The 27,904-nt window shown below is 36.8% G+C and overlaps 3 protein-coding genes across 3 annotated transcripts; 2 read left to right on the top strand and 1 right to left on the bottom strand.

Annotated features, from left to right (window-relative positions):
* LOC125470246 lies at window positions 1–1,877 on the top strand. Its single transcript, XM_048569038.1, has 2 exons — window positions 1–417; window positions 1,099–1,877. The coding sequence occupies exon 2, from the start codon at window positions 1,112–1,114 to the stop codon at window positions 1,874–1,876; it is 765 nt and encodes a 254-aa protein (XP_048424995.1). The 5' UTR covers window positions 1–417; window positions 1,099–1,111; the 3' UTR covers window position 1,877.
* Window positions 1,877–3,748, top strand: LOC103957948. The gene is made up of 3 exons (XM_048569037.1): window positions 1,877–2,828; window positions 2,910–3,028; window positions 3,113–3,748. The coding sequence occupies exons 1-3, from the start codon at window positions 2,030–2,032 to the stop codon at window positions 3,680–3,682; spliced, it is 1,488 nt and encodes a 495-aa protein (XP_048424994.1). The 5' UTR covers window positions 1,877–2,029; the 3' UTR covers window positions 3,683–3,748.
* A 1,431-nt stretch (window positions 3,749–5,179) lies between these two features.
* Window positions 5,180–11,593, bottom strand: LOC103956750 (cytokinin riboside 5'-monophosphate phosphoribohydrolase LOG1). Its single transcript, XM_048568967.1, has 7 exons — window positions 11,273–11,593; window positions 10,468–10,565; window positions 10,335–10,365; window positions 9,245–9,344; window positions 6,185–6,255; window positions 5,714–5,857; window positions 5,180–5,581 (listed from the first exon to the last, which is right to left on the bottom strand). Exons 1-7 carry the CDS (start codon window positions 11,558–11,560, stop codon window positions 5,489–5,491), a joined length of 825 nt encoding a protein of 274 aa, XP_048424924.1. The 5' UTR covers window positions 11,561–11,593; the 3' UTR covers window positions 5,180–5,488.
* Between the last annotated feature and the right edge of the window lie 16,311 nt (window positions 11,594–27,904).

Raw genomic sequence — 27,904 nt, 5'->3', positions numbered from 1 at the left:
AAAGAACGCGCCTCGAGGCGTGCCTAGGGCGCCCTTGAGGCTGGGCGGAGAGGCAAACGCCTCAGTTTTGCTGGAGTAGGCGAAATGCTTCGCCGGAGACGCCGAGGCGGCGGAGGCGCGCCTCAAGGCGTCTGGACGTTTTTTTTTTTTTTTTTTTTTTTTTTTTTTTTAAAAACTATCAAAACCCAAAACGACGTCGTTTGGGTAAGATTTTCAGTCTTCATCACCCACCATACCTTCGAATTCGACCCCTGCCTCTGCCTTTTGCCTTCTGCGACTCTGCCTTGCTTCTTCTGCGACCCCTGATTTTCAGTCTTCATCACGCCGCCATCACCCCGCCGCCACGCCGCCATCACCCCGCCGCTGTCACCTCAGCGCCATCAGCCCAGCCCCAGCGCCGTCAACAAGATCCCAAAGGTTAGGGTTTCTGAAATTAGGGATTTATTTTCTGGGGAAGGGGTTAATAGTTCTCTGGGGTTAATGGGGATTTAGTTTTCTAGCGAGGATCTTAAAGAAAAGTCCTCTGTAATAGTTCTCTGGGGCCGCTGTTTTCTGGGGAAGGTCGAAGATGGTCTGCGAGAGAGAGAGCGAGAGAGAGACAGAGAGAGAGAGGAAGAAGCAAAATACAAAACAGGGGACAGACAGAGTCTTATGCCATAGAAAACAATAGAAAACAATTTATTAATCTCTGGGCCGGTGTTTGCAAACTGTTTTGCATTTATAGTTTTATTCTTATACCATAAATTGTTTTGCATTTATAGTTTTATCTGTGTGGCTGCCATAAATTGTGTTCATGTGCACTGCCATAAATTGTGTTCATGTGTGCACTGTCATAAATTGTGTTCATGTGCACTGCCATAAATTGGCACTTAGATAAATTGTTAGAAATTGTTAGAAATTGGCACTAAAGGGTTAATTGTTAATAAATTAATTAAAGGATTAATTTATAAATTAATTAATAAATTGTTAGAAATTGTTAGAAATTAATTAAGGGTTAATTGTTAGAAATTGTTGGAAATTGTTGGTATTGGTATATAAATTAATTAATAAATTGTTGGTTCATTAATTGTATGCATGCATCTATTGTTTATTGTTTAGGGTATTGAAGAATATGGCTTCTTCTTCTAAGAAAGATTTTGCTTGGCAATGGACAAAAGATTTGGATCCTATCACTAAGCACTTCTATTGTGTTTTTTGTAACCACAAATGCACGAGTTCAATTTCTAGATTCAAACATCACTTGGGTGGTGTAAGTTCGGGAGGAATGATAAGTTGTAAAAAAGTCCCACCCAATGTGAAAGAAGAATGTTTTGCTAATGTCATGGGAACTAAAGAAAAGAGGAAAGCTAGTCATGAGTTGTATCGTGGTGGTGAAGAAAGTGAAAGTGTCGATATGGGCACAACAAGGACAGCATATGTAAGTAGTGGGAGTGGGAGTGCGAGTGCCACACATTCACAACAAATCGGTTCTTTGCTACCACCTAGGTCAAGGGGACCACTTGATAGGTATGTTACATCGGAAGCTCGTCAAACCACTTTGAATACAGCTTTCAAAAAAGAGGAAAGAAGACAAGCATCCCGAGCACTTGCTCGATGGTTCTACACTAGTGCCATTCCATTCAATGCGGCAAACAATGAATATTATGTTAATGCAATGAAATTGGTGTCCAATTTTGGTCCCGGCTTTGATGCTCCTACAAGCCATGAATATAGAACTTGGATGCTTAAAGAAGAAGTTGATGATGTACAAAGTATGATGAAAGAACATCAAAAGGCTTGGAAGAGATATGGATGCACTATTATGTCGGATGGATGGTCGGATGGCAAAAGTAGATGTTTAATCAACTTTCTTGTCAATAGCCCTCAAGGTACTTAGTTCTTGAAATCGATTGATGCATCGGCCTCTATTAAGAATGGAGATTTGTTGTATGGCTATTTGGATGACGTTATTCAAGAAATTGGGGAGGAGAATGTGGTTCAAGTTATATCTGACAATGCTTCGAACTACAAGAATGCCGGGGCAAAACTTATGGAGAGGAAAGAGAAGGTGTGGTGGACTCCATGTGCGGCTCATTGCATTGATTTGATGTTAGAAGATATTTCTAAGATGGCATGGTTGGATGACACACTCAAACGTGCTAGGTGTATTTCAAAGTATCTATATGGGCATCAATGGGTACTAGCTTTGATGAGAAAGTACACTAACAATTCGGAAATTCTTCGTCCGGCGGTCACTAGGTTTGCCACTTCTTTCCTTACACTACAAAGCTTACAAAAGCAAAAGGAAAATCTTGTTGCTTTGTTTACCTCTCAAGAATGGTCGGAAAGTACCTATGCAAAATCCCGTGAAGCAAAGTTGGCTAAACATCACGTGTTATATGATCGTGAGTTTTGGGGTCGAGTTTCCTTTTGCATTAAGGGCGTTCTTCCTCTTGTTTGTGTTTTGAGAGAGGTTGATTCGGAGGAGAGACCCCCCATGGGTTTTATATATGAGTTGATGGATGCCGCAAAAGAGAAAATTGCAAGCAATCTTAACAAAGTGGAGAAAAAATATATGCCTATTTGGAGAAAGATAGATCGTAGATGGGACGATCAACTTCATCAACCACTACATGCGGCGGGCTATTTCTTAAACCCACAATTTCGATATGAGGATAATTTCTCAGATACTGATGAAGTGCGAAATGGGTTGTTTGCTTGCATGGATAGGATGCTTGGGAAGGGGAAAGAACGTGAAGAGGCCGATGTTCAATTGGATTTATTTACTAATAAGCGTGGTCCATTTGCGGATTCTATGGCTATGCAAACTAGGAAAAAGCGAACACCAAGTAAGATTTAATTAATTAATTGTTAATATCTTTTTATCATTAACTTTTAAATTACTTACCTTATTAATATTGGTTTTTTAGCGGCTTGGTGGGAGCGCTTTGGGCATAAAACACCCGAGTTAACGAAATTTGCTATCCGAGTTCTAAGCCTTACTTGTAGTGCATCGGGATGTGAGAGGAATTGGAGCACATTTTCAATGGTAAGTAAATATATTATTAGTATCTTAAGTGTCATTTTTGCTTAAAATGTTTAGACTTGAATAATAGAATTGATTTATTTGTAGATTCATACAAAAAGAAGGAATAGGCTTGAACACAAAAGGCTTAATGCTTTAGCCTATGTCAAGTACAATTTGGCTTTACAACAAAGAAGTAAGAAAAGGATGGAGAAGTATGATCCTATTGTTGTGGAAGAAATTGCCTCTGATGATGAATGGATAACAGAGATAGAAGATCCCGTTCTTCCGGAAGATCCTACATGGCTTGAGGATGAGTTATTGTATAATGTTGAGGCCGTAAGGAATGTGCCAACCCCGGTTTATGAAGGTGGCTCATACATTCGAGAGCCTAGAGAGTCTTCTCCTCCTCCTCCTCCTCGTGAGCCTACTCCTCCTCGTGAGCCTACTCCTCCTCCTCCTCCTCCTCCTCGCGAGCCTACTCAACCTCAGGGTCCTATTACATACAAAAGAAAACGGGGTAATGAAGAATCCTCAAGTAGAACTAGAAGAAATGTGGAATATGATTCGGAAGATTCTTTTGATGAAATGATGAGATACCCGACAAGTTCATCTAGAGTTGGCAATGAAGAGGATGATGATGCCTTTTATTTAGATGAAGAGGACTTAGATGAATGATTGTTTTCTTTGTTTGTATTACCTTTTGAATGATGAATTTGGGTGATATTACCTTTGAATGATGAATTTATGTTTTCTTTGTTTGTATTACCTTTTGAATGATGAATTTGGGTGATATTACCTTTGAATGATGAATTTAAATGATATTATCTTTTGAATGATTGAGAATGGATGTTTATTTTACATAGTATTATTTTTAATACAATTATATGTATAATATATAAAACATATATATAAAAAAAAATTAAATCCCGTAAGGCTTCGCCTCACGCCTCACGCCTCACGCCTCACGCCTAGGCTAGGCTTCACCTCGGACGCCTCGCCCACGCCTCACGCTTTTAATACATTGATGACTATTCAATTAGATAATCTCTAACAAACGAGGCATACATGTGTAAATTGGTCCAAAGTAAGGCCTAGACATGAAAGGTGAGGACATATAGATTTGATTAGATTTATATGAACTTCAATGTTTTATATTGAAAAGTGAATTCACACTTTTTTTTTCACCTTGTACACTTTTGTTTGTTTATGATATTTAAATTATCTAAAAAAATACAAAATAAGCAAGTGGTCATATTTCTACCAAGTTTGGCACATATCGGGTGTCCTGTTTGTTTTGCCCTTAGACCACCATATGATATACTTTCTAGAAAAAAAAAAAATTATTATTAAAGAGAGGGGGAGTGTTTGAAACTATTACATCAATATTGGGAAGGATAGAGTTTTGAATTCAGGATGCATGAGTAGAAATTCAACACCCTATTCACTAAGATATTAGACCACATAAACTATATAATAATACTAATTTCCAATAAATGTTAGGCTATGTATCCACTTCTTCAATTTTGTTCCATCTTGGTTCATAAAAAGTCCAAGGGATTCCAAATGAAAGAGAATGCACTAGCTTGTCTGGTAAATATTTCAATTTATGTTTTATTTTTTATTTTTTATATGTAAGACATGGTGGAAACATATGAGGGGAATGAAGGATGAAGAAAGTGGTGAGAGTGAGGGGGATAAATAAAGAATAAAGATTGAAAAATAAAATCTTGAAAATGTAAATAGCTTAAATAGTTTTCGGTTTGATTATTATTTTCACTATTTCTAAGATAAAAATTATCAAAAATTAAAAACGAAATGGTTATAAAACCGGCTCTTACCTTCTTTATTTTTTTGTAATGTTATTCCTTTATATATGTACAAATCATTTTTGATATCAGTAACAGTTACTATTTTTATGATTTTGACTTGTATTTTTTATGATTGTGACTTGTGGTTAAGGATAAAAACTAAGCCAAGTGGCGTTCTGAAAAAAAGAGTTTAAGAAAATCGCAACAGTGATACAAGCGAGAAAATGGTGGTGGGAAAGTTGAATGCACATCCTCAAGTGCAAAGATAAAAGCTCTAAATGCTTCGAGCAACAATTACCTAGTGTTGAAGTATATTAATTTATAAAAACTTGCAGTTTAACACAAGCTCTAAGTTACTGGCAGACCAATTAGAGGAATGATATAACTAACGAAATGAACTTTACAATATTTTTACAATCATTTGAGCGCAATTGAGCATTATAACTAAATACCAAATCTCAAACTGAAGACAGTAATTAATCAAGTTACATAACTTGTTGAGGTCAATTAATTTTTGGTTTTTTTCTTTCAGTTTTAAACTGAGAGAAAGGGAAATACAGAAAAATGGAATTCCCAGATCAGGAAAGTTTCAGTCATCTAAAATCTAAAATTAATTCCTTTCAGCACTGAAGAGCTAAGCCATCCTCTTTCTGCCAAGTCCTTTATATTATGCTCACCTTGATATGTCACAAATTGTGGGATAGCCTAACTGCTCAATTTCCCAGCTTAGCTTTGAAGCAACTCTTTCATGGCGTGGAAAATATTCCTGATGAAAAAAAAAAAAAAAAAAAAATGCAGTTCAAGTTTAATTAGGACATACAATTACAGAAGAACCGAATAATGTTTCTTTATATTTTAAGATTGATAAAAAAGTTGGAAAAACATTTTGATTGATTACCTCCATTTTCTTCACTAACTCCTTGGCAGTAGGAGCAGAAACAATTATGTGGCGTGCTGTTGGACTAATGAAACCTTCCTCTACTGCCTTATCAATAAATGACAACAAGGAGTTATAGTACCCATCCACATTCAGCAAACCTACCTGAAAAATAAAGGACATTTTTAATCCACATATTCACCTCATCACGATTTGAAGAAATAGTGAGAAATAGTTTTGTTGTCAAACTTATGTTTTCAGACTGTGAAATAAGGAATGTCAATTTATTCAAAAATCAAACATGACTGATGATAAAAATTCACAATTTTACACAGCTTGTCTTGAGAACATTTCTCATGATTTAGATGTTCAAAAGATCATAAGACCTCAATTTGAGTTACTCCATTGTAAGGTGTGATGATTTGAACTAATGGAGTAACTTTAAGTAACAAGGTTATGAATAAATTAACTAGGCACAAACACAAGCATTACCGGTTTATCATGAATGCCCAGTTGAGCCCATGCTATCACTTCAAGAAGCTCTTCAAGAGTTCCATAGCCACCTTCATACATTCAAAGAAAAAGGAATAAATAAATAAACAAATAAAAATAATAATAATAATAATCTAAACTACATATTAAAAGAACCCTGTCCGTCAACCAAAAACTAATAAAATTACTATTATACCCTTTTAAACATAACTAAAAGAAAATATTAGAAAAGGATAAAATTGGACATAATAGAATTTCGCACGAACAAATTTTTGTTGTTTTTTTCCTAAACCTCACAACCATGTCATCCTATTAATACATAAACTCACTCTTTCTCTCTCTCATTTGCACCCACCCACGTCCACCTTTTTCCCACTTTTTCTAACTTCCCCAATCAACTATTTTTTTTTTCATAAATTTAATTCAATTCTGTTTAAAATTTTAAAAATTACACAGTGTGTGTACTGCATCTTGTAATAATAATAATAACCTGAATCAGTAATTCACTGGTAACACTGTCCAATCTCCTTTTCTTCCCTTCTTTTCTTAACTAAAGTCAAATGGGCTGGCCACTTTGTCTGTAGCTTTGTACTGAATGAGCTTTGAGTGAACCCAATTAGAGTGAACTTGAGGCCCAAATGTAGGCCCAATATGGTAAATCTTAAAGGGTTAGTGACTGTTTTTTGGAACTAAAAAAGGTTAATTATTTTAACGTACCTCTTTTAGGCTTTTAGCTTGCTACATGTCATCAATTTAGAGTGCATATGATTAAAATAGGAGTGCTGAAATTGTTATTCTGTAACAATAGCGACACGGGCTTCTACCCAAATCACTCTGGAAAAGGTGCCCAGAGTACCCTTTGAGCAAACTTTTAGTAGTGAGTTTGGATTCTACATGGATTGGATTGAAAAGAGACAGTTTTCAGCTCCTAAAATATCCCAAAAAGTTAAAAGAAAAATAAAGGGAGTACAAGTTGGTTAAAGGGTTAAGGCCAGCGTGAAACTTTTATGTCTTGTTTCATATGCTGGTCACATCTTACCAAGGACCATTTTCATTTGGCATTTGGTTGATTTGGTGAAAGAGTTTATAACTTTTTCTCTCTTTTTCTTATTTTAGTGAATGGATGGGAGAGGGACAGGCTAACGAACTGCTTGTAACCACAGAAAGCAAGAGCTCCCCAAAACCCTAATTTTCCAGTTTTCAGTAAGAAACAAATGAGTGAATAGTCTTTTTGGTTCGTTTGGTTGATAGGGTTTGAATGGTTACTCTTCGACTATTAGTATTTCATTGCTAAGCATAAATAAATAAATATGCTTGTAGCTTAAGTAGTAGAATTTCTTCCCAAACATTTTAAAGCATTATTTTTTACTGGGAAAAGATAAAATAAATAATAAAAAAACTATGCTTAAGTAAAAGGTCTAATGAGTCTTACTCCAACCCTTGAAGTAAGTCTCAAAAATTAGCTTTCAAAACACTCCAACCCTTGGGCCAAAATGGGATTATGCGTTAAACTCAATATTGGGGCAAATTCTGGCCAAGATTTGTGTTTGGATTAGTGGGCTGGCCCACATTTGCACGTCGCGCTAGCAAAATCAAGGTAGCCTCGCACTTAATGCGCCTCATGCCTCAACGCGCTGAGGCATTAAAGAGGCAGGGGTCCCACATATGTGGGTTCTGTCGCCCTTGTTGTTGAGCCAAAAATGGCTTTTTATGTCATGTACGGCCTAGATTAAATGGGCCGTTAGACCATGTTCCCCATTCAAACTTTTTTTTTTTTAATTTTTATATTTATAAATTCATTAAATTCAGTGGCTGAGATCTAATATGTTCAAACCCAACGGTTAAAAAAAAAAAAAAAAAAAAAAAAAAAATCTGACGGTCTAAATTTAAATCCAATGGCTATAAAAACAAAAAAAAAAAATATTTATACATAGTGCTTCATGAGTTTCATGGTATCGGTTTAGTAGAAAAGTTGTTTCTAGATTAAAATCTAAATTTTTTGGGCTGAAAATTTTAGTTTTTAATCCAAGAGTTGGAAATGATATGAGTGAATAAAAACAGTGGACAAAGAGAAGAAATAGACTTATGGTTTTGTTTTTTTGTGTCTAAGCAGGCCTGGACTACACTACACTCGGATTACAAGTTTATCAAACCCGTGTAAGTTAAAAGTCGTCGGATTTTATTAGTAATTCGTTAATTCTTTATTTATTAATTATTTTGGTGACGTTTTTCGTGTGTTCTTTTACTAATATTTTAAACTACCGGCAGCTTCCTGCTGCAACATCGGCCAAAGCCAAATATTCTAAATCCAGGAATATAACTACCTTAGGGCTTATTTGACTGGGGCAAAGCAAAATTTCCAGAGTTGACACTTGACACTAAGACTGCATAATGCATTAACATTTAACAGTACCTTTGCAGCTTTCTAAACCTGTACATATGGTTTACTGCTAAGGGCCACAACTAACACCTTCATCTTTTATGTTTTTTTTGTTCATAGAGATATGGAAGAAGATAGATGAAACATTTTCTAATTGGGAATTAAAATCTAATAAATGACAAGTGAATCACAAGAGATTACATGCTATCAAATAAGTGTATACAGTTATGTATCCCCATCTCTTATTATGCAATGATAAAAATACATACGAGATATGCATACGAGAGATGAGAGATGCAGACCCACTGAAGTGACATAAAGTTTGTCACTAAAGTGAACCCGAAATAGGATTCGTCACTCTTGAAGAATATTCTTTAGCAAAATTTCAGTAGGACTACCTTATTTTCAAATGTTCTTTCCAGCTTCTTGTATCTACCTTTAATTATGCACAATATGGCCCATGTCAACTAGGTGACTTTTGAAGATATACAATATTCTTGCTGGGAACTAGTTTCTTTCATTTTATAAATCATGTTATTTTATGGCCACTTTAAAATTTTACTTTCATATATTTCAAGGAACTTTGAGCAATCACTATATGTCATATTGTTTGCCTAAGAAAATAGAAGTTATTAAGGTGTATTAGTATGAAGTATATTAATGCCAGGTTTTATACCAACCGGGTAAGGCAATAAAGGCATCGGAGTGCTTTGCCATCTCTGCCTTCCTTTGGTGCATGTCTGCTACTGCTTTCACTTCCCCCACAGTTTCTCCAGTTATCTGAAAACTCAGTTGATACACACAAATTACTCTCTAAAAAAATGAAAAAATTAGGCAGAAAACCAAGCACAAAGGAACAGAGAGAGAGAGAGAGAGAGAGAGAGAGAGAGAGAGAGAGAGAGTTTTCATGGTGCTTGGCAAAAAGAAGCAATCATGAGTGGTACACATTGGTGGGCTCAATCTAATATGACTCAGCAATTGCACACCAGGCAAAAAGAATTGGCGAAATCTTGAGTGCAACAAGCCACGGGGTTTACATTCTTTTGTGCTTATCTTCTCACATCATCATATTATGTAAAAGGGGGAGAGAGAAATTTCACAAACGAGATGTCCACCAATTTACATCTAAGTTCATGACAAAGGGAAGGAAAATATAAGAAATTAAAGGTGTACAATGTTGAGAGTTGAAATGTGAGGAAGAGTTGTCCTACGTCAGTGAGGGACAATATTTGCTATGTACTTATATAGTATTGGACTACTTCTCATATTGTTAATTAGTTTTATGATGGAACCTCAATTTCATCATAAAAGGCTGATATTTTTGTTCCATGAAGAATCTGAGTAACTACTAGTGGGATATATAAAGCTAGTAGGAAGGACAAAAATGTAGAAGACCCAAGATTAGCAAGGTGGATGTAGGGATGAATTAAATACCAATTCCACATGTAAAAGCTGAAAATTGGAGGACCAATCATATTTCCAAGCTAGAGAGGTCCTAGCAGATTCAATCTTGAATTCGAAAAGTGGGATGTGGGAAAACCAGAATTTTAAGATAACAAAGGTGAGGCAGAAATTCATCGTACATGTAAATGTGGCTACCAAAAGCTACATGAATAATATTCCAAGGTACTCTAATAAAAAGAGAGAAAAAGAACTAGACAATTCTATCTCTCTCTCTCTCTGTATTTTTAGCACAAGTTGTATTGTATGGTCATTTTCATTATACTGTGTTAGAGTAAAATGTCATGGGAAAAATAATAGAGAACGCACCTCTCTAGGCATGAGTGTCTTGGGAATGACTCTACAAAAACAATAACATGACAAAATGATCAGTTTGAGTTGAAGACCAAAAGCCAATAATATTAATGAATTAAGGGCAAGGAGGAAGAATTAAGATCCTCACCCAATGACATGTCTACCACCATCATAAACAGCTTGGGAAATCAGCCCCATCAGTCCAACACTCCCTCCTCCATATACTAAATCAATATTCTTTGAAACCTTTTGTATATGAACCAGACAACAATACTCAGTAACCGAAAAAAATTTCGGATTGTTATTTGTAATCCAAAAATGTCATTCTATACCTTTTTGAGTGGAAAGAGTAAAGATAGAGGTGCATGATAACTATTTAGAAGTACAAATTAATAAAATTCTCATCATACTAGAATTACCCTATTCTATCTGTGTGTGCGCGCGCGTGCGTGTGAGAGATAGAGGTATTAATCAAATAACTACATTTGGTTGTTCCATGAAAGTGGGAAGGATGGATAAAAAAATTTCATTGTTGATTCCAGCCTTCTTTATGTATGGAGACGTATAGATTGAGAAAAACTAATGAAGCTATCATATGAAGGGTTTTCTTTTACAGAGTAAGATACATGAAACAGAGGCTTGACGTTGAAAATGGTCAAGATTAATAATCTTATGTCGATTTAAGGACATCATTTGAAAACATGAACCCATATTACACACACACACACACACACACACACACACACACATCTATGTATTCTTGCGTGAATATATTATATATGTATATATATAGAAGAACAGTGAAGATCAACCTACCTGAATTTCAGCTAGAAAAGCAAAAAATCAAACCCAATTAAGTTGAAAAACAAGTAAAAGGTTTAAAAAAACAAAAGCCGAATTTAAATCCAAATTTAAATAAACATAAGTATTGTTAGTATTAGTATTAGTATTACCAATTCTTCTCCCAGCTCAATCGCAGCTTCCTTATAACTGCTTTTGTTTCCTGGACTACTTCCACAGAACACACAAATCCTCTTGAATTTTGATTGCTTCATTTCCTTCTCCATCTTTCTCTTAATATCTCTCTCTCTCTCTCTCTCTCTCTCTAACAGCTTGAGAATTTGGAAGTGGTTTGGTTTGATTTTGGTTTCATGGGGCTGTGTTTGCACATATATATAACGGTGTAACAGCTTAGAGGCGTATATTAGCACGCGCAGTTCCATACTCATTATTCCGTCCATACCTTTGCGGACCAGAGAGAGTGAGGGGCTTATTTTTTCACCCGACTTGTATCCATATCCCTCTTACCCACCAATCAGAATGAGACTATCTTTTGTTATCAATTTTATTATTATAAATGGGGTTTTGTAGTCCAAATAGTCCATAAGATTGTCATAACTCATCATTTTGGTATTTGACAATGAAAATCAATAGAAGTGGTCTCTGAAATTGTCCACCCTAAATTATTTTGATCATTCCGTGAAAAATCTGTCAGTGTCACTGTTAAGAGGATTGGTTGGTTTGACAAAAACATCCTTAAAAAGATGGTTATGTGGTCACTTACGTGACAATTTAACGATGATATTGACATATTTTTCATAGAAGAACCAAAATGATTTACAGTGGACAAATTCAAGGACTAATTCTATCGATTTTGATTGTCAGAGACCAAAGTAAAAAATTATGCTAATCTCAGATACTAGTTTAGCTAAAAAAACCTTATATACGTGGTAAAAGATAATTAGACAAGGCTAGTGTCATGCGAGCCTCGGTTGTAAACTAGTGCTAACTACATTTCACATTTTATAATGGAGGCAATTGTAAAATGGGATATTGTGCTTTAATTTTATCATATTTTGCATTATGAGATATTGAAATGATATCAATTTATTTGTTTTAGTCTGATTGTTTGATTCTTCATTTGTGTTTGGTGGCATGTAGTTTGAAGACACGAAATATGATTTTCAAAAATGAATTCACAACTTCACTTTAAGTTAGAAAACAACCAAAAATATGATTTTTGAACTCCAAATTTGAGCAGTAAGTCATACTCTAATAAAAACTTACCTCGATAGAGCAAGAGAGCAACCACATTCACGAAAGCTCTCCTCACCAGAAAGACAGTGTGATTAAAACCAAGAAGTGGAGATAGTTTGAAGATAAGAGAAACATGAAGGGGAAGCGATCAAGAAGGATTGCCGCCAGCTCCAAATCGAAAGGCAGTGGTCGACGAAGGGACTTTATTTATTTATTATTGTTATTCTATGTTTTTCTTTCTTAACGAGTAGGGTTTTTAACGTTTGCAAGTACTGATCCTTTAGGACTTTAGTTATTATTTCTTGTTGTGAGGTTTGATAAGGGATTACGAGGATTTAACGCTACAAATTATATGTAGTATTCACACTAAAGAATTAATTCTTTGGGATGACCCTCCACCTTTACCAACTCTTCTATTACTACTTTCAGATTTTTTTGGGTTTTCTTGCTCACAAAGTTTGTCTCACGTTTCTGATGTGTTTTCTTTTGTTCTAACATGTTTTTTTTTTTTTTTGTTGGGATTGTCAACTAAGTATCCATGTATATTTAGGCTACTTTATTTGTAAAGACTGCAGTATAAAACATCAAATGGATGGATTTGAAATGACACAATGCAATGCATTTACAGATTTGTAAATAATCACTTGAAAGGGAGTCATTTCAAAATCCTTTATTTAGTCACTTTCTAATCCTTCATATTGCCAATTAATTTTACGGTGAAACATTATCTTTCTTCATAAAAGACTTGTCAATTACATGTTGAAATGTATATGTAATATCTACAAGTATAAGATGTGTGTGCACTGCAGCTTCACATGAGAGCCATGACCCCATATTAGATGTAGCCTCGGCCGCCCTCCTACCTAGACAAAGTTGTTGTATGCGTAGGAAACATTTATATTTGACTTGCAAAAAGGAACAAGATCCTACATTTCCCCACATTCTCGCTCTCATCTGGACCAAACATGGTGTCTTATCCTCATCTCTGGCCTACTAAAAATGCTTTGCTTCCTCCTCTCCACTCCAAAAATTCAATTGTTTTTTTACTACTCAAATATTGCTCAGCAACTTTTATGGACTTTTTGTTTGTTTATTTGCTTACATATATATATATACATATATTTATATTTTTGATATCAATTGCCTGGATTGTTGGAGCCGTATCCTTCCTCTTAAACTAATCTCTGTTGTCACTTATAATATACATACACGAACCTCTACGTATCCGACAAGGAGACGTATAGAAAACTAAGACAAGAATAGTAGAATTTAGTGGATGTGTGACTAGCTAGTGTAATTACATGCCTCAACTTTATTGTTCGATCATATGATTAAAGTAGCAACATGCCGACATACCATGGAATTTCCAACAATTCACTTCGCCGCCACATTAGCTAATTTTATTATGACCTACATGTCACTAAGACAATGATCATGTATTTGATTTTAGAGTTCAGGACTATTAGTCCATATTAGATATGGTCAAGGACCAAGTGAAATCAAATTAGTCCGTACGGGCCTCACTAACATGGGACTACCAGTCCTGGGCTTCAACACGAGATTGCAAAAGAACCCTGCAATCCGGCCTGCAACTTCAGTTCACGCCTCACGAAATCCCGATGTGTCGATATGGTTCAACGCTTGAAATTTTGACGCCGTCGACTGCGTTCGACGCTAGAAATTCCGTGAGAACGAACCCAAAAAATTATGATCGACTGGAGTAGAGCGCCTATCAAGATTCCGACGGTGGGTTTGCTGCTTCTCCTTCCTCCTGCTCATTGAACTGACCGAAAAAAAAAATCAAAAGAAATTCAACAAAATAATGGACAGTCTGACATTGTATCATTCACAAATTGAATCAACTAAAGTAAAGGAAGAGAGAGTGGGGTTGGAGAAAAGAGTCGGACCAAAAAAAGTATGAATTAAAATTAATAAAATATTAACTTTTTGTTTTTTCTGATTAAAAGACGACAAAAAATGTTGGATCTCAAAAATAAAAATATTAGGATGCGTTTGTTGCATCAGATTATCTCAGACTGGACTAACTTCAGAGACTAAGTTAAATTGGCTTAGAATAGATTAAGCTGAATTAACTTAGTGAGACATTTGATGTAGTATCAGACTACAAGTAGGATAATAAAAAGTAAGGGTTTTTCTATTAATACTCCACATATTGTTGAATGCATCCCACATAAAATATTACTTATATACTCTAATACAAAAAGACTATTTAGGCCCCATAAAATTATGAATACACCTCCAAATCATTTTTAGTGTATATTATTTTCTTTAATCTCGCGAAGGCACTCTCACCCGCTATTGAACTCAACAACACAATTCAATGCAACGTCATTTATCACATATTAGTTTGTGGTTATAATATTTCATTCGATTGGCTAAAATTTCTATAGAGAAAATTCAAGGTGTTTGTTTTTGGTATGGTAGAGTTTGCTGCTGCCTGTTGGGCATATATAGAAAATAAATATTGAAAACCTCAAGAAGCAACTTAGGGCAACTTGTCATAATCCTCACATTATTGCTCCTTACTTGAGCCAATAGAAGTAATAGTCTTCAATGTGATGGCTTGATGATGATGGACACTTCCAAAATTCTCTTGAAGAATCTTTTGAATTCACTTGCTAAGATTGCAAAGGCTCTATTCTATTTTTTGCAAAACTTGGTTTGCATTCGATGCTTTTGATCCAATTTCTTCAAATATGAAATTTAAAATCCCTAATTGATAGAAAACTAAACACTCAATTGACATAAACTCAGATGTTGATAAAGAGTTTGAGTGTTAGGTGTATATTGAGAGTGTGTGTGAGGGCAGTATTGGAAAAAAATGTGGGATGCATTAAAATAAATTTTAATTCAAAGAGTAAAAGTAGGGTTTATTAAGTATGTGATAGGAAATTACCACACATGCAAACAAGCTAAAAACTCCTATAATACTTGCAAGAATGACAAGGATATTGTAGTATAAACGATTCTCGCAAGGTCGTTCTTCACATGGATTATTAAATAAATCGAAGCAAACCAAATTCTAATTAATTATTGTAAAGCAAAAAGTTGAGATAATTGATTTTTATGACCTACCTAAATTAAAACGAATTTAATTAATAAAAATAAACTAACCTGTAATATTAAAGATGAAGGGGAAAGAAAACTGTTTTGGAAAAATCAAATTAAGAAAGCACTAGGGTTCCACCATCACATAGCAATCCTATGTATTTTTACCAATTACTTATGATCTACACATGCCACTTTGAAGGTTAGGCTTTCCTAATATATATTCTACTTGGAACCTCCAACATAGAACGTATATCTAACATGCAACCCGTCCGGACATTCGGATCAAATCTGAACATGAGAGACTCATTATGCTTTATGAAAACCCTTTGAAAAACCATGCAACCCTTAGGATGTGATGTTCATCCTAAGTGAAATTACAATTATTAATCACAAGAAGCCAGCACCAATTTCAAAGAAGCTTTCGACCAAAATTGCATCAAATTACTTTTCTAAAGATCATAATGGTGATTAGGCATTAAGACAATTAGATAGTTTTAATCACAGTGATTAATAATTCAAAGTGTACTTGCAATCAATCATAAGCAATTAAATAAAAATTACATATTCATGCTAAGGCTCAAGACTTCGCCCTAGCAATTACTCTCTGTCTCCAAAGTTGCATAAAAGAAAGCGTAGCCAAAACTAAGAACGGCAAAGCAATATATTTGCTAAGCCATAGCACAAACCCTAAAACATAGGTCCTTTATTCCAACTAGGAAACTAAATAATAATAAAATATCTTAGAAAATAAAGCCCTAATTAAACTAGGAAAATCTGCACATAAACTGTCCAGCCACGTTTTAGCCTCAAGTCTCATCCAAATCTGGCCCATAATAGCTTGTTTTGAAGATTGCGACGTTCTGACCACATCTCCAGAAGTTCACGAACCCATTTGAGGCCATCTTAGGCTCCAAAAATGTAATTCAAGTCCAAAATGTGACATCCCACATCGCCCAGGGGAGCGATCCTTAAATGTATATTCCCATCCCTACCTAGCACGAGGCCTTTTGGGAGCTCACTGGCTTCGGGTTCCATGGGAACTCCGAAGTTAAGCGAGTAGCGCGCGAGAGCATTCCCAGGATGGGTGACCCATCGGGAAGTTCTCGTGTGAGTTCCCAAAAACAAAACCGTGAGGGCATGGTCGGGGCCCAAAGCGGACAATATGGTGCTACGGTGGTGGAGCAGGCCCGGGAAGTGGTCCGCCTCGGGCTGGGATGTGACACAAAACATCACTATTCCAGCACCACGCACTGCTCCTTTATTTTATTGCCAGAAAATCATCACTCGGTAGAAAAATATGATATTTTGACACAATCAAGCTAACTAACTCACGAACGTCCTCCAACTAGAATTACTCCAAAATTCATCCATTTAATTATGTTTTGCTCTAGAGGAATTTGAAAGTCTAATATTGAAAATACAATTCAAAGTATCAAAATTCTTCCAAAATAATAACCAAAATATACTAAGAGTAGAGTTAAATATATAATATGAAATTGACTCATCAATATATGTGGTGTAGTCAACAAAATGTGGGGTGTGAATAAAACAACCCAAAAGTTATTATTATTATTTTTTTCTTTTCCTATTCTAGAACTCTCTCCCTCTCTCATGAAACTTGTCTCTTCACTCTCCCTCTACCTCTTTTCCCGTCAAACCCCATCTCCCTCTTTCCACGAATCATAAAACATAAAGCCAAAATTTCACAAGTTTCTCACAAATCACAAAATTTAAATACCAAATTTCACAACTTTCTACCAAATTTCACAAGTTTCTCTACTTCTTCCTCACCGCCAACGAAAACCCCAACTGGTACTTGGGCACTTGGTATGCTTTCGGTCTTGACTTGCATCTGGGTCACATGCGAACACTGAGATCGGCATTGAACTTCTGGTGATGTCGTCTGGCGGTGGTTCGGTGGTTGCAGTTGTGCAAGACGAGGAGAGAGGGAGAGAGTGTTGGTGGTGTTATCTCGTCAGAGAGAGAACATAGAGTAAAGAGGGGTTGGACTAGGAGAGAGGATAGAGAACAAAGAGCGGATGCTAGCAGGAGAGCAGAGACGAAGCCAAGGACTTAGCTAGTCCCATGGTTTTTTGGGGGGACTCATTAAGAACCTCTAGCGACCCCCTTAGTCTGGGCAAGTCTCGGCTAATCTCATTAACTTTTGTCATGCGCGGTAACAAACATAGGACTAGATTAATAGTTAGTCCAGTCTAGTCCAGTGAGAGCTAGTGAGGGCAAACAAACTCCCCATTATAGTCTATTGCTTAGTGTGACACTGCACTAAACGCTTCATTATTATTGTATTATTTAGTCCATGCCAAGCCAATCTAGTTTGACCATTAGAGCTAATCTAGTCCGAATTAATCCGTTGTAACAAACAGACTTATGTTCATTGTTCTAAAAGTCTCCGTCAAGGCTAAGTGGCTAATCACCGCCTATGATTAATCCCTAGGCATTTAAGAAAGGGCACTTAGACCTGTCTAGGCACCCCCTAACCCATTTTGACCTGGCTGCCTAGGTTGTGACTCTCACTTAGACAAAAAATACATAACTTCCATTTTTTTTAATAAATTGTAAAATATTGTTTGATACTTTGATGAACAGTCATTATATCTTGTTTTTCATGTTTTGAATATGTTCTTATACTATAATTTATATATCATTCTATTTTGTAATTTATATATTCGAATACAATTATGCATTTTTTTTAAGTATAAGTAAATATTTATTTATAAGTTGTATAATAAATTTAATTAAAATTTAAAAATCTCCTAGGCCTCCATCTAGGCACTTAGGCACTAGGTCCTTACCCGCCGCCCCATTAGCACTTAGCGTCTTTTAGAACTTTGCTTATATCCCATATAACTGGTGCTTTTAGCATGAAGCACTTCATAGGTATCCAAACTAACATGCTGCCATTTTGTTGTGTCAAAACTTCCACAAGGGTATTCAACAATTTTAGTTTAACATGTAGTCAATCTCATTTGAACATATTGGCACAAATGTGTCGACAAAACCCTAACCCTAGCTAGCATTTAAAAAACCCTAACACTATGTTTGGATGAAGAGATTTAAGATTACTAAAGAATTTTAAAATGATGGAAATTGAAATGACATGATTTTGTTTTCTATAATTTGTGAATTTTCTTGTTTGGTTAACTTAAAAGAACAATGGAATTGAATACGGAATTTGTTATTTTTAAACTCTCAATCATAGAAATTGGGAAATGACACCTATTTACATGAAATTTAAACTTGAGAATTGAAGGTCCTAAATTCCAAGTTTTTTTTCATTGCGGAAATTCTAAATTTCTATGTTTATGAATCCAAACAAGAGAATTTGTGCATATCAATTTATAAATTTTGACTTTTATCTAAATTCCAAGTTTATTTTCCTCATCCAAACATAGTGTAACCCTTCTTACCTAACCTACACATACATACATGTTCTAAAACAATATTTTGTTGCACATGACAAGTATTGAATCGAAGCGAGCGACGCAATCTAAAGTGATCAAAGCGAGTGAAGCAATCTAATCCTAACCCTCGGGCCTTCTGCAATGTAAAGCCATCGTCTTAGTGGCCTTTTCCTGTCCATTGCATTAGTGGTGCGCGAAAAGAAAAAGCTATTTGGTCACGCATTTACGGGATTAGTTAGATGAGAGCGAGTAGCTTTTCTAAATTTGGATATTAGAAGGCTATTAATTGTGGGATTGACAAATGTACTTTGCCTTTAAAAGCAGCATGTAGGTTACTTTAAAGGCTATTTTTAATAAAATCAGAGTTGACCTTCAATGGATATTTTTAATTATTGTAATACTCTCATTAACTACATTATTTATCTTTCTACGCACGTTCTCTCCATTAGAGAACAAATTGACCACCACATATAGCACTACAACCATTAACCGTTAACCTTACATCACCACCACAATCGTCACCACCACCATCACTGACACTATCACTACCACCACTACCACCACTACCACCACTACCAACACCACCACAACTACCAAGACTGGCACTATAACCATCAACACTGTCATTATCACCACCATCGTTTCCGTCACTGCCGTCATAATCTATTACTACCCCCACAACTTCTGCCATTGACTCTAGCACCATTTTTACCTTTGCACCACATCCTATTACTGGCACCAACAACGTTACCCCCACCATTGTCATAGCCATCAACTCCACTGCCTCTGCCACAACTGTCATTGCCACCACCTCCATTATTATATCTATTTTTGTCATTATGTACAATTATATTATTTTACATGAAAGTTTACCAAACGTTCTTACAATGTTTTTCATATCAGCATTTTTTAAAATACAATTTATCAAACGTTTAACTACTTTATTTTACATCTGATTATACTTAAAGCATAACATAAACACTTTTTTTAACTACAACAATCCCAAACTTACCCTAAGAAGTTTCCCTGTGATCATCACTTTCCGTTGTGCTTTACGACGAGATGATTTGTCCTTGAGTGTTGGAGTTGCCGTGAAATACTTGGTTATTAATATTTGAGACAAATATGAACCCTTGTTGTCAAAGGTAAATAATTCATCCATATTTGAATTGAAACATTAACATCCGATGCTAGAATATTAAATGACAATTCGAGTTCAAGCACATCCCAATGACAATACTCACGATGTCTAGAAACATACACGGCGACAGCATGAAATTTTTTAATACATACTCTAGGTATAAAAAACTCCCCACTTTAAAATATGATTGCCACTTAGGACTACAATCTAGTGACATTTCTCTTCACTTGTAAATAAGAGATCTTAGGTTTGATTCTTGTTAAAGGTGAATTTGAACCACATTATTACTTGTCCTTTATGAGGTTAAGCCTATCTCCTATTTTTTAGTATAAATAATATCGTTTATTCAAAAAAAAGAAAAAAAAAGAGAGTATATAATATATGGTTGACTGCCACTTAAAATGGTGGAATTCCAACTCAGGAATAAACTGATCCACTTTCTTTCATCTCCGACCAGCAAGTACCCTTTTCTAGCTACCTAATGAATTACTATTATCAAATATAAAGCTGATATAAGAAAGGTCTTATATTATATATGGCCATTTTCTAATTCCACTTACAAAACATCTATTAACCGCGTCATCACGTTTTGTCCTTAAAATTAGGAACATCCATTTTCTTCAATTTCATGCCTTCCCACTTTCCATCAACATATGCTATTAATTTCGAATTATTTGGACTGCTTCATGAATTTACCTCAAAATTAATTGTGTTTTACAAATTACAAAATGCCATGCATGCATGCAAAAGTTTATGCCTAGTGGTAAGAGCGCAAACTGCGGCTTCCTAATAAACCAAAAAATGTGGGAGGTCTCAGGTTCGATGCTGTAAGCTGGTGAGTCTGCTTGACTGTGGTCAGGAGCAATGTAAAACTCTCCTTAGCCTCATCAAGTCCAGAGGGGGTGGATAATCGTGACTTTCCACTAGTTGTCCCCTTTTTAAAAAATAAAAAAAAGGTACACATACAATTTAACTTTTTTGGTGCTCATAGAAATGAAAATTAAAAACTATAAAATATAAAACTATTTAGAGATTTTTCACTTTCAATATATTTTATTAAGATTTTATTTTCATTCATTATCTGTTATTTCTTCCCCTATCTCCTTTCATCATAGCTTATTCATCCTACCCTTCTCCCATATACTTTCCTCACATATCAATAACAAAAATTAAATGATGTAGAACATATGGAAGAGCAGATAGAAGAGCATCTTGGAAGATGCAAACCTAACAGCAAGGCTGCTGGAATGCAGGTTTGATAGTCGGTGTTAGAATAGGGCTTATAATGTCGTTTCGAAGAGAATGATGTAAAGATCAAGACACACAAGTTTTACTTGTGATCAAGGTTTTCAAAGATGCTAGGTGCTAGTTGGGCGGTGGGTTGGAGCCTAATGCCTAGGCGGACTAGGCGGATTTAAGTAAATCTATTAAATAAGTGTCTCTTTATACTTAAAATATATATAATTACATCATAAACTACAACATAGAATGACATATATATCATGAAGTATTGCAACATAATGAAAACAAGGGGAACAAGCATACAATGTCAGTTCGTTTAATAGATTTAAGTAAATCTATTAAATAAGTGTCTCTTTATACTTAAAATATATATAATTACATCATAAACTACAACATAGAATGACATATATATCATGAAGTATTGCAACATAATGAAAACAAGGGGAACAAGCATACAATGTCAGTTCGTTTAAGTATTCAACGTCTCGTACAATTTATTGAAAAAAATAAAATGCAAAATAAAAGTTTTATTTTAGGTTTAAGTGAGTCGCAACCTAGGCAGGTGCTTAGAGGGTCTAGGCCAACGCCTCAGTAGGTCTAAGTGCCCTTTCTTAATTTTCAAACGTCCAGACATTAATCGGGATGGTGGCCAACTACTTAGCATCTAGGAGGGATCTAGGCAGCGCTAGGCGGAGATTTTTAAAATAGCGTTTGTGATATACGGAAAAAATTGGCCAAATTCCTTCCTTTACTATCCCAAAACAACGTTTAAGTTTTAGAGATACTTTGGAACTTTGTTAATAGTTTTTTTTTTTCTTTCTATTTGATTGTTAAGACCTATTAGGTTTGAATTTGTATTTGAACGTATAAATACGCCTTCTTGTTGTAGGGTTTGTCATCTTTTGCTTATTGTCAGTCAAAATTGAGTTTTACTCTCTCTTTCTCTCTTTTCTTTGTTATATCCCGTTGCTTTAGTAAAAAGTGAAATTAAAACTAAAAAGGTCATCAAATAAACCCCTTGATGTTTGTATATATGCAAAAAAAATTGCATACCACAATACTATATACATGGTCTAAAAAGGAGTTTGTTACGTGGACACCCAAAAGAACTTCTTTAAGGATATATTGGTGTAAAATAAAAAATAAAAATAGATTGGTGCAGAATTAAATTCGGGATATCTACAATTTTAAATAGCATATTGAAAGAATTTTTCTCTTTGTTTATTGTTTTGCTTTTTTTTTTTTTTTTTTTTTTTTTTTTTTACTGAGCATACTGAAAGAGTTAAGGTTGGTTAAAGAGGGGAATAATGAAATCATCAAATAAATTTAATATGTTTTAGATCTCAAGTTTACGTACGAAATAATATTGTGATGGTGATCGTATTGTAGTGGTTACGGTGAAACGGAATAGTGCATTAGCACATAAAATACAGTGATGCGCCAATTTTAATTTAGATGATAACAAATTTAGGGTTGGAAGATGGAAACGTAGGAAGCTTTGCACATTGACATTATTGTCAATGATGATACAATGCTTTGTCCGAAGACATGCCTTTTGAGGCCACCTCCTTTTTGTTATGCTCGATGCTTGGCATGATGACATTGGGTGGAGTGATTTCTTCTGAACCAAATGCCAAAGAAAAAGGAGTCTTTCCAGTTGCTGGTTGTTTAGTTGTGCGAGACATTCGAGAAGTTCGTCTGCCCATTTTCCCTTCTTGTCGGAAAGGGACTTCTTGAGGCAGTTGAGAATCGTCTTGTTGGATGCTTCGGCCTGTCCATTGCTTTGGGGATACATCGGCGTGGACATGTGCTGCTTGATGCCATATTTCTGGAAGAACTTCGCCAAATCTTTGCCTATGAATTACGGGTCATTGTCTGCGATGACTGATTGACGGATGCCAAATCAGGCAAATGATGTCCTTCCATATGAAGCGTTTTATGTCCGTTTGAGTTGTGGTTGTCATAGGTTCTGCTTCCACCCACTTGATGAAGTAGTTAGTTGGCATGATCATCATGCCTCTGCCCCTATTAGCGTGCAGCATAAGCCCTACCAAGTTGATTACCCACTGCATAAACAACCAAGAACTCATCTACGGGTGCATTTCGTTGGCAGGCAGTGCTGGTATCGGCTTGTAGCGTTGATAGCGGTCATACTTTTGTACTAACTTGATAGCGTCTTGATGCATAGTAGGCCAGTAGTAGCCTAAGTTTAGAGCCTTTTGTGCTAAAGATCGGCCTTTGGAGTGATTTCCACAAACGCCTTCATGGATTAAGCTTAGAACATTTAGGTCATTAGGAGATGTTAGGCAGTAGAGATGTGGCCCAGTGTAGGATTTTCGGACGAGAATACCGTTCCACATGTAATAGTGTGTTGCCTTTGTTTGGAGCTTTCTAGACTCTAATCTTTCTATGGGGAGTGTGCCATTGACTAGGTAGTCTATAATGGAATCTTGCCAGTTTGGAGTTGTACTAACCTGTGACACCTCGGTTGGTGACTCTGCCTCTATGCTTGTCTTGTCTAGATACTCCACCGAAATAAAAAATTTGAGTTAGTGGTCGAGGGTGGAGCCTAGGCTGGCTAACGCATCTGCGTGGGTGTTGTCTGCATACGGAACTTAAAAGGGTGTAAGTCTAAAGCGCCTCAAGTTGCTTTCGTACCTTCTCTAGGTACTGCGCCATCTTCATATGTTTTTCCGTGTACTCCCCAATAGTCTAGCTGATGATTAGCTGGGGAAAGCTTTTTCACCGCCAAGTCTTTTGGCACTCAGAGGCCTACTAGTAAGGCTTGGTACTCTGCTTCGTTGTTGGATGCTTTGAAGCCTAGAGTGATTGCTTTTTCGAGCATCAAACCGTCTGGGGTGACAAGGACCACGCCTGCTTCTGAGCCTTTGTAGTTGGATGCGCTGTTGATGTGCAAATACCATAAGTCTTCATTGGGTAAAACAGACGTGGCTAAGGTGTGCTTAGTTGCCTCCGAGGCATTGTTGGGTTGCTCTGTTGCGTCGCCTAGGCTAGGCATGAAGGCGCGGTAGGGAGCCATGGAGCTGGGGCCATATTACACGTAGCAGGAGATGCTCAACTGCTAATATTGGGCCACTCTAGAGCTAAATTATAAAGCAAAGGTTGTCGGGGGCCATGTGACGCGCAGTAGGATGTGGTGCTCAACTGCCGATACATGTTACTCATATGTAGAATCTTTTAGGGCGACGAGGACAAAACTTGCTTCTGAGTGTGTCCTTCTAGTATTTGTCTACCCTTGGTGTGCCTTTTGGGTTGAGTCGCTGTGTTCGTCGAAAAACATTTCATCCGCCAGTGTTTGCCCCTTTATCGTCACGAGTCTAGATTGAGCAGAATAGTGTGTCATGAGGATGACTGCGTGCATCTGAAGGTATAACTTAAGCTTTTGGTTCGCAAAAACTGTCGCCAAAGTTAGCTTTTGAATTTCTAGTAGTTGGTTTCCACATCGATGTAAGCTTTTAAACTATGGAATACAGGTAGTCAAGCCCCCAACTCTTCTCATATGATGGTACATCTTATTGCTACTTCAGATACTATCAAACATGTGAATAGGTCATCATCTGGTCAGACCTTGAATCTCCTTCAGAGTAGTGGGTGACTTCATAATCAAGATTGCTCGGATTTGCTTTAAATGTGCATCGGCGATCCTAGTCCCAAAGTACATGTTTCTCTGCCAGAGCGAAAGAGTTTGCCATAGTTAGTTCTTCTTTCATGATCAATTCTTCGAACAACGGGTGGTCTGCTACGAGTCATTTTTGGAAGGCTGCACTAACTATCGAGTTGTCGCATCCGACTATCTTTATCTTCTCTGCTTTGAACCTCTTCACATAGTCACGAAGCGACTCCTTTGAGTTATTCTTGACATTGAACAAATAGTTAGACTTCTTCTTGATCAAGTTGTAGGATAAATATTTTTTGATGAAAATCAAAGAACGTTCATTGAAACTTTGGATAGATTGTGGCGGCAAGGTGTGGAACCAATCTTACACATGAGAGTGTTATTGTTCCAATAAAGGACCATTGCACTCAGGTAGTGCTTCAAGTGTCTCTCCAAGTCTCCATCTCCTTTGAAGGATGTAAAATATGGCATGTTGAATTTACGTGGAGGTTGTACCTGCTCGATCTCTTCCATGAAGGGTAACCTGCTTATGGTGGTCATGTCCTGTCGTAATGCCCCGTCAATGACCTCATTGCATTGGAAATCGCATAATCGCTCAGTCAGAAGCCTTTATACTTCTTCTTGAATTTGCCTTTGTTGGGGGTAGTAGAGCTCTCGACAAACCCCGATCGTGACCTACTAGTCTAGGCTGCTCTTCCATGTGTTCGGCTTGTCTATGCCAACTGGGGTGTATATGGTATGTTCCCAGCAAACAAACGATTTTCTTGCATGATGCCGGTTAAACTTGAGCTAAATTACGTATTTCTCTCCGTCCATTGTGCTGCCTATTCTGACGTGAAGTGAAGGATGCTCCTTGCGGGCCTAGCGTGAATGAACACTTCGCCTGGAAGGTTGCTCATGTTAATTATCGGAATGTGGCCCCAACCGTGAATATATGCTTGTTCGTGGGTCTAGCCGAGAGTATACGCTATCTTGGGGGCCCAATCGGGAGTGTACTTTACCCAAACACTCGATTTATGGTTAGTTGAGGGGCTGCTTATCGGGATGCTATTGAAGAGGTTCATTGTTTGCCTTTGTCCTACTTTGGGACACCTCGTCTAGAGCACGTTGCATCTCGATGTGCTGCAAGAGCTACTTCACCAAGGTTGTCTACTATGCGAGGGCTCTTGTCAACTCTATGACTTGTTGAGACAAATGTTGTTTTCCATTTGGGTTGGAATAGCTTGGATATTATGCATTTCCTTGAATAATGAAAGTGTAGTGGACTCCATACGCGAGATTTAAATCAGGATACGTTAAATCTGTGGAGAAATAGGGTGAAAATACCCCTGGTTCAATCATCAATCCAGAAATCTAAAGTCAAGATGGTTGGACCGGTCTTGCATTGCTTAAAGGGCCACGGGAGAGGGTTGGATCTCGAATTGGGTCGCGGGAGCGGGTCAGATCATTGAAGAGGGTCGGGTGGGCTGGGCCACATGCGTGGGATGCCTCATGTATTGTGCGCATAGGCATTGGACCTGCTTCTTCCTCAGCGTGACTTGGGTCGACTGCTGTGCGGTGCAGGTTTGGGCGAGGCTTTGCAAAATGGTGCCAGCTTAGGCTTAATACTGCTCCATGGCATGGGCCTGGGCGTGCTAGGCTTGGGCTTGCTTTTGGGCCTAGGCTATTGAAGTGGCAGCAAGCTGGGCTACCTTCAAGGCTTGTGCCTTTTGGGCCGTTGTGTGCTCAATCTGGGTTGGCTGCCTTGTGGCATAGGCTTGAGCCTGTTGCTGCGATGTGGCCTGCTCACCGTGAGTAGTGGGCTCGCTGAGGGTTATTGTCGTGGCTGCTACCACGGTGGTTGTCACGGTGATGCTCCGTGGGGTGGTGTCGCTTCACTCGTCATTGTGTTGAGCCTCGTAGATCGTTACGGTCCAAATTCTTAAATGTTGGAGGTTTCGTTCATCGTGGTTTTTGAATCTCTAGTTATTGTACTTTTCTTTTACGTTTATTCAAAGAATTTTATAACAAAAAAATCTAGGAATAAGAACATACGAAAACTCTACAAATGAACGAGAAATTAGAAACGTTGAACGCGAGAGTCTTCTTCGAGCGTGTAAATCAAACTCTCAATGAAAGCACCAATTTGTGGATGCAAATTTTCGCCTTTTTCTTATTGGACGAAAATGCACCTGCAAAACAATTAACACCTAAGATCAAGGCTAAGAGCCTCACGCGCCCAAGATGAATGGGGGGCTTTGGTCGAAGAATGTCCGATGCTAAAGTTAGAATTTGAAAGATAAAGTGTTTAGACAATTTTAGGAGAAGAATGGACTTAGGTTTTTGGAGAAATGAAGGGCTATATATAGGGGTGTGGCCAGCCTTATTTGGAGAAATAGGGACCGGCCACTTATGGTGGAAATTGTCTCTAATTGCAAGATATTATGCCAAATAATATCTTGCAATCAATTAGGAATTTAATCAAGTAATTTTGATAATTAATCCCAATTTGAAAAGAATAATTGGGAGTTACCTTGTGGATGTGGATTTGATGAGGAGTGATGAGAAGGTTTAAAAGAATATCCTTTTGATTATCTTTGACCTCAATTGAGCCGTTATTATCCGTTGCATGTGCGTGGGAGTCCTGGTGTGCCTCAAGGGTAATTTTTTCTTTTACCCAAAAATTCACGTCTCGCCTCCATATTTTTCTTCATTATTTTTGGCTCCACACTTTACATCTGTTAATTTGAACATGTTGTGTCTGCATGTGACCCCTTCTCTAGAAATGAGATGTCCTAAACATAATGCCTAAAAAATTCCTTTAATTGCACTTTTTGAAAGAGCATTCAATTTGAATTCTTCTTTCTATGAAAGGGATACTATTCCATCTAAGACCATCTCTAAACGAGATATCAAATATGCTAAATAAGATTAAAAGACATTCAACTGTTCTCCAATGGATATGTCATATATGATATGACAATTGAGTCATTTGACTCCTTGCTCTCTAACTGTCTTTTTTGGCAGCAAACAAAGAAGGAATCAATATATTTAA

Source organism: the organism of the source record quoted next, unplaced genomic scaffold (genome assembly GCF_019419815.1).
Source record: "Pyrus x bretschneideri cultivar Hongxiangsu unplaced genomic scaffold, Pyrus_bretschneideri_v1 Contig5, whole genome shotgun sequence".
Taxonomy (NCBI): domain Eukaryota; kingdom Viridiplantae; phylum Streptophyta; class Magnoliopsida; order Rosales; family Rosaceae; genus Pyrus; species Pyrus x bretschneideri.
The sequence above is the reverse complement of the archived record's forward strand: the minus strand, read 5'-3'. Positions and strand labels throughout refer to the sequence as shown.

Excerpts from the sequence above, each read along its gene's own strand:
- LOC125470246 (XM_048569038.1), top strand. The coding sequence starts at position 1,112 with ATGGCTTCTTCTTCTAAGAAAGATTTTGCTTGGCAATGGACAAAAGAT.
- LOC103957948 (XM_048569037.1), top strand. The coding sequence starts at position 2,030 with ATGGAGAGGAAAGAGAAGGTGTGGTGGACTCCATGTGCGGCTCATTGC. Across the intron at positions 2,829-2,909 it reads TAGGAAAAAGCGAACACCAA|CGGCTTGGTGGGAGCGCTTT; the intron begins GTAAGATTTAAT and ends TTGGTTTTTTAG. Across the intron at positions 3,029-3,112 it reads ATTGGAGCACATTTTCAATG|ATTCATACAAAAAGAAGGAA; the intron begins GTAAGTAAATAT and ends ATTTATTTGTAG.
- LOC103956750 (XM_048568967.1), bottom strand. The coding sequence starts at position 11,560 with ATGGACGGAATAATGAGTATGGAACTGCGCGTGCTAATATACGCCTCT. Across the intron at positions 10,366-10,467 it reads GGTGGTAGACATGTCATTGG|AGTCATTCCCAAGACACTCA; the intron begins GTGAGGATCTTA and ends TTGTTTTTGTAG. Across the intron at positions 6,256-9,244 it reads TGCCTTTATTGCCTTACCCG|GTGGCTATGGAACTCTTGAA; the intron begins GTTGGTATAAAA and ends GAATGTATGAAG.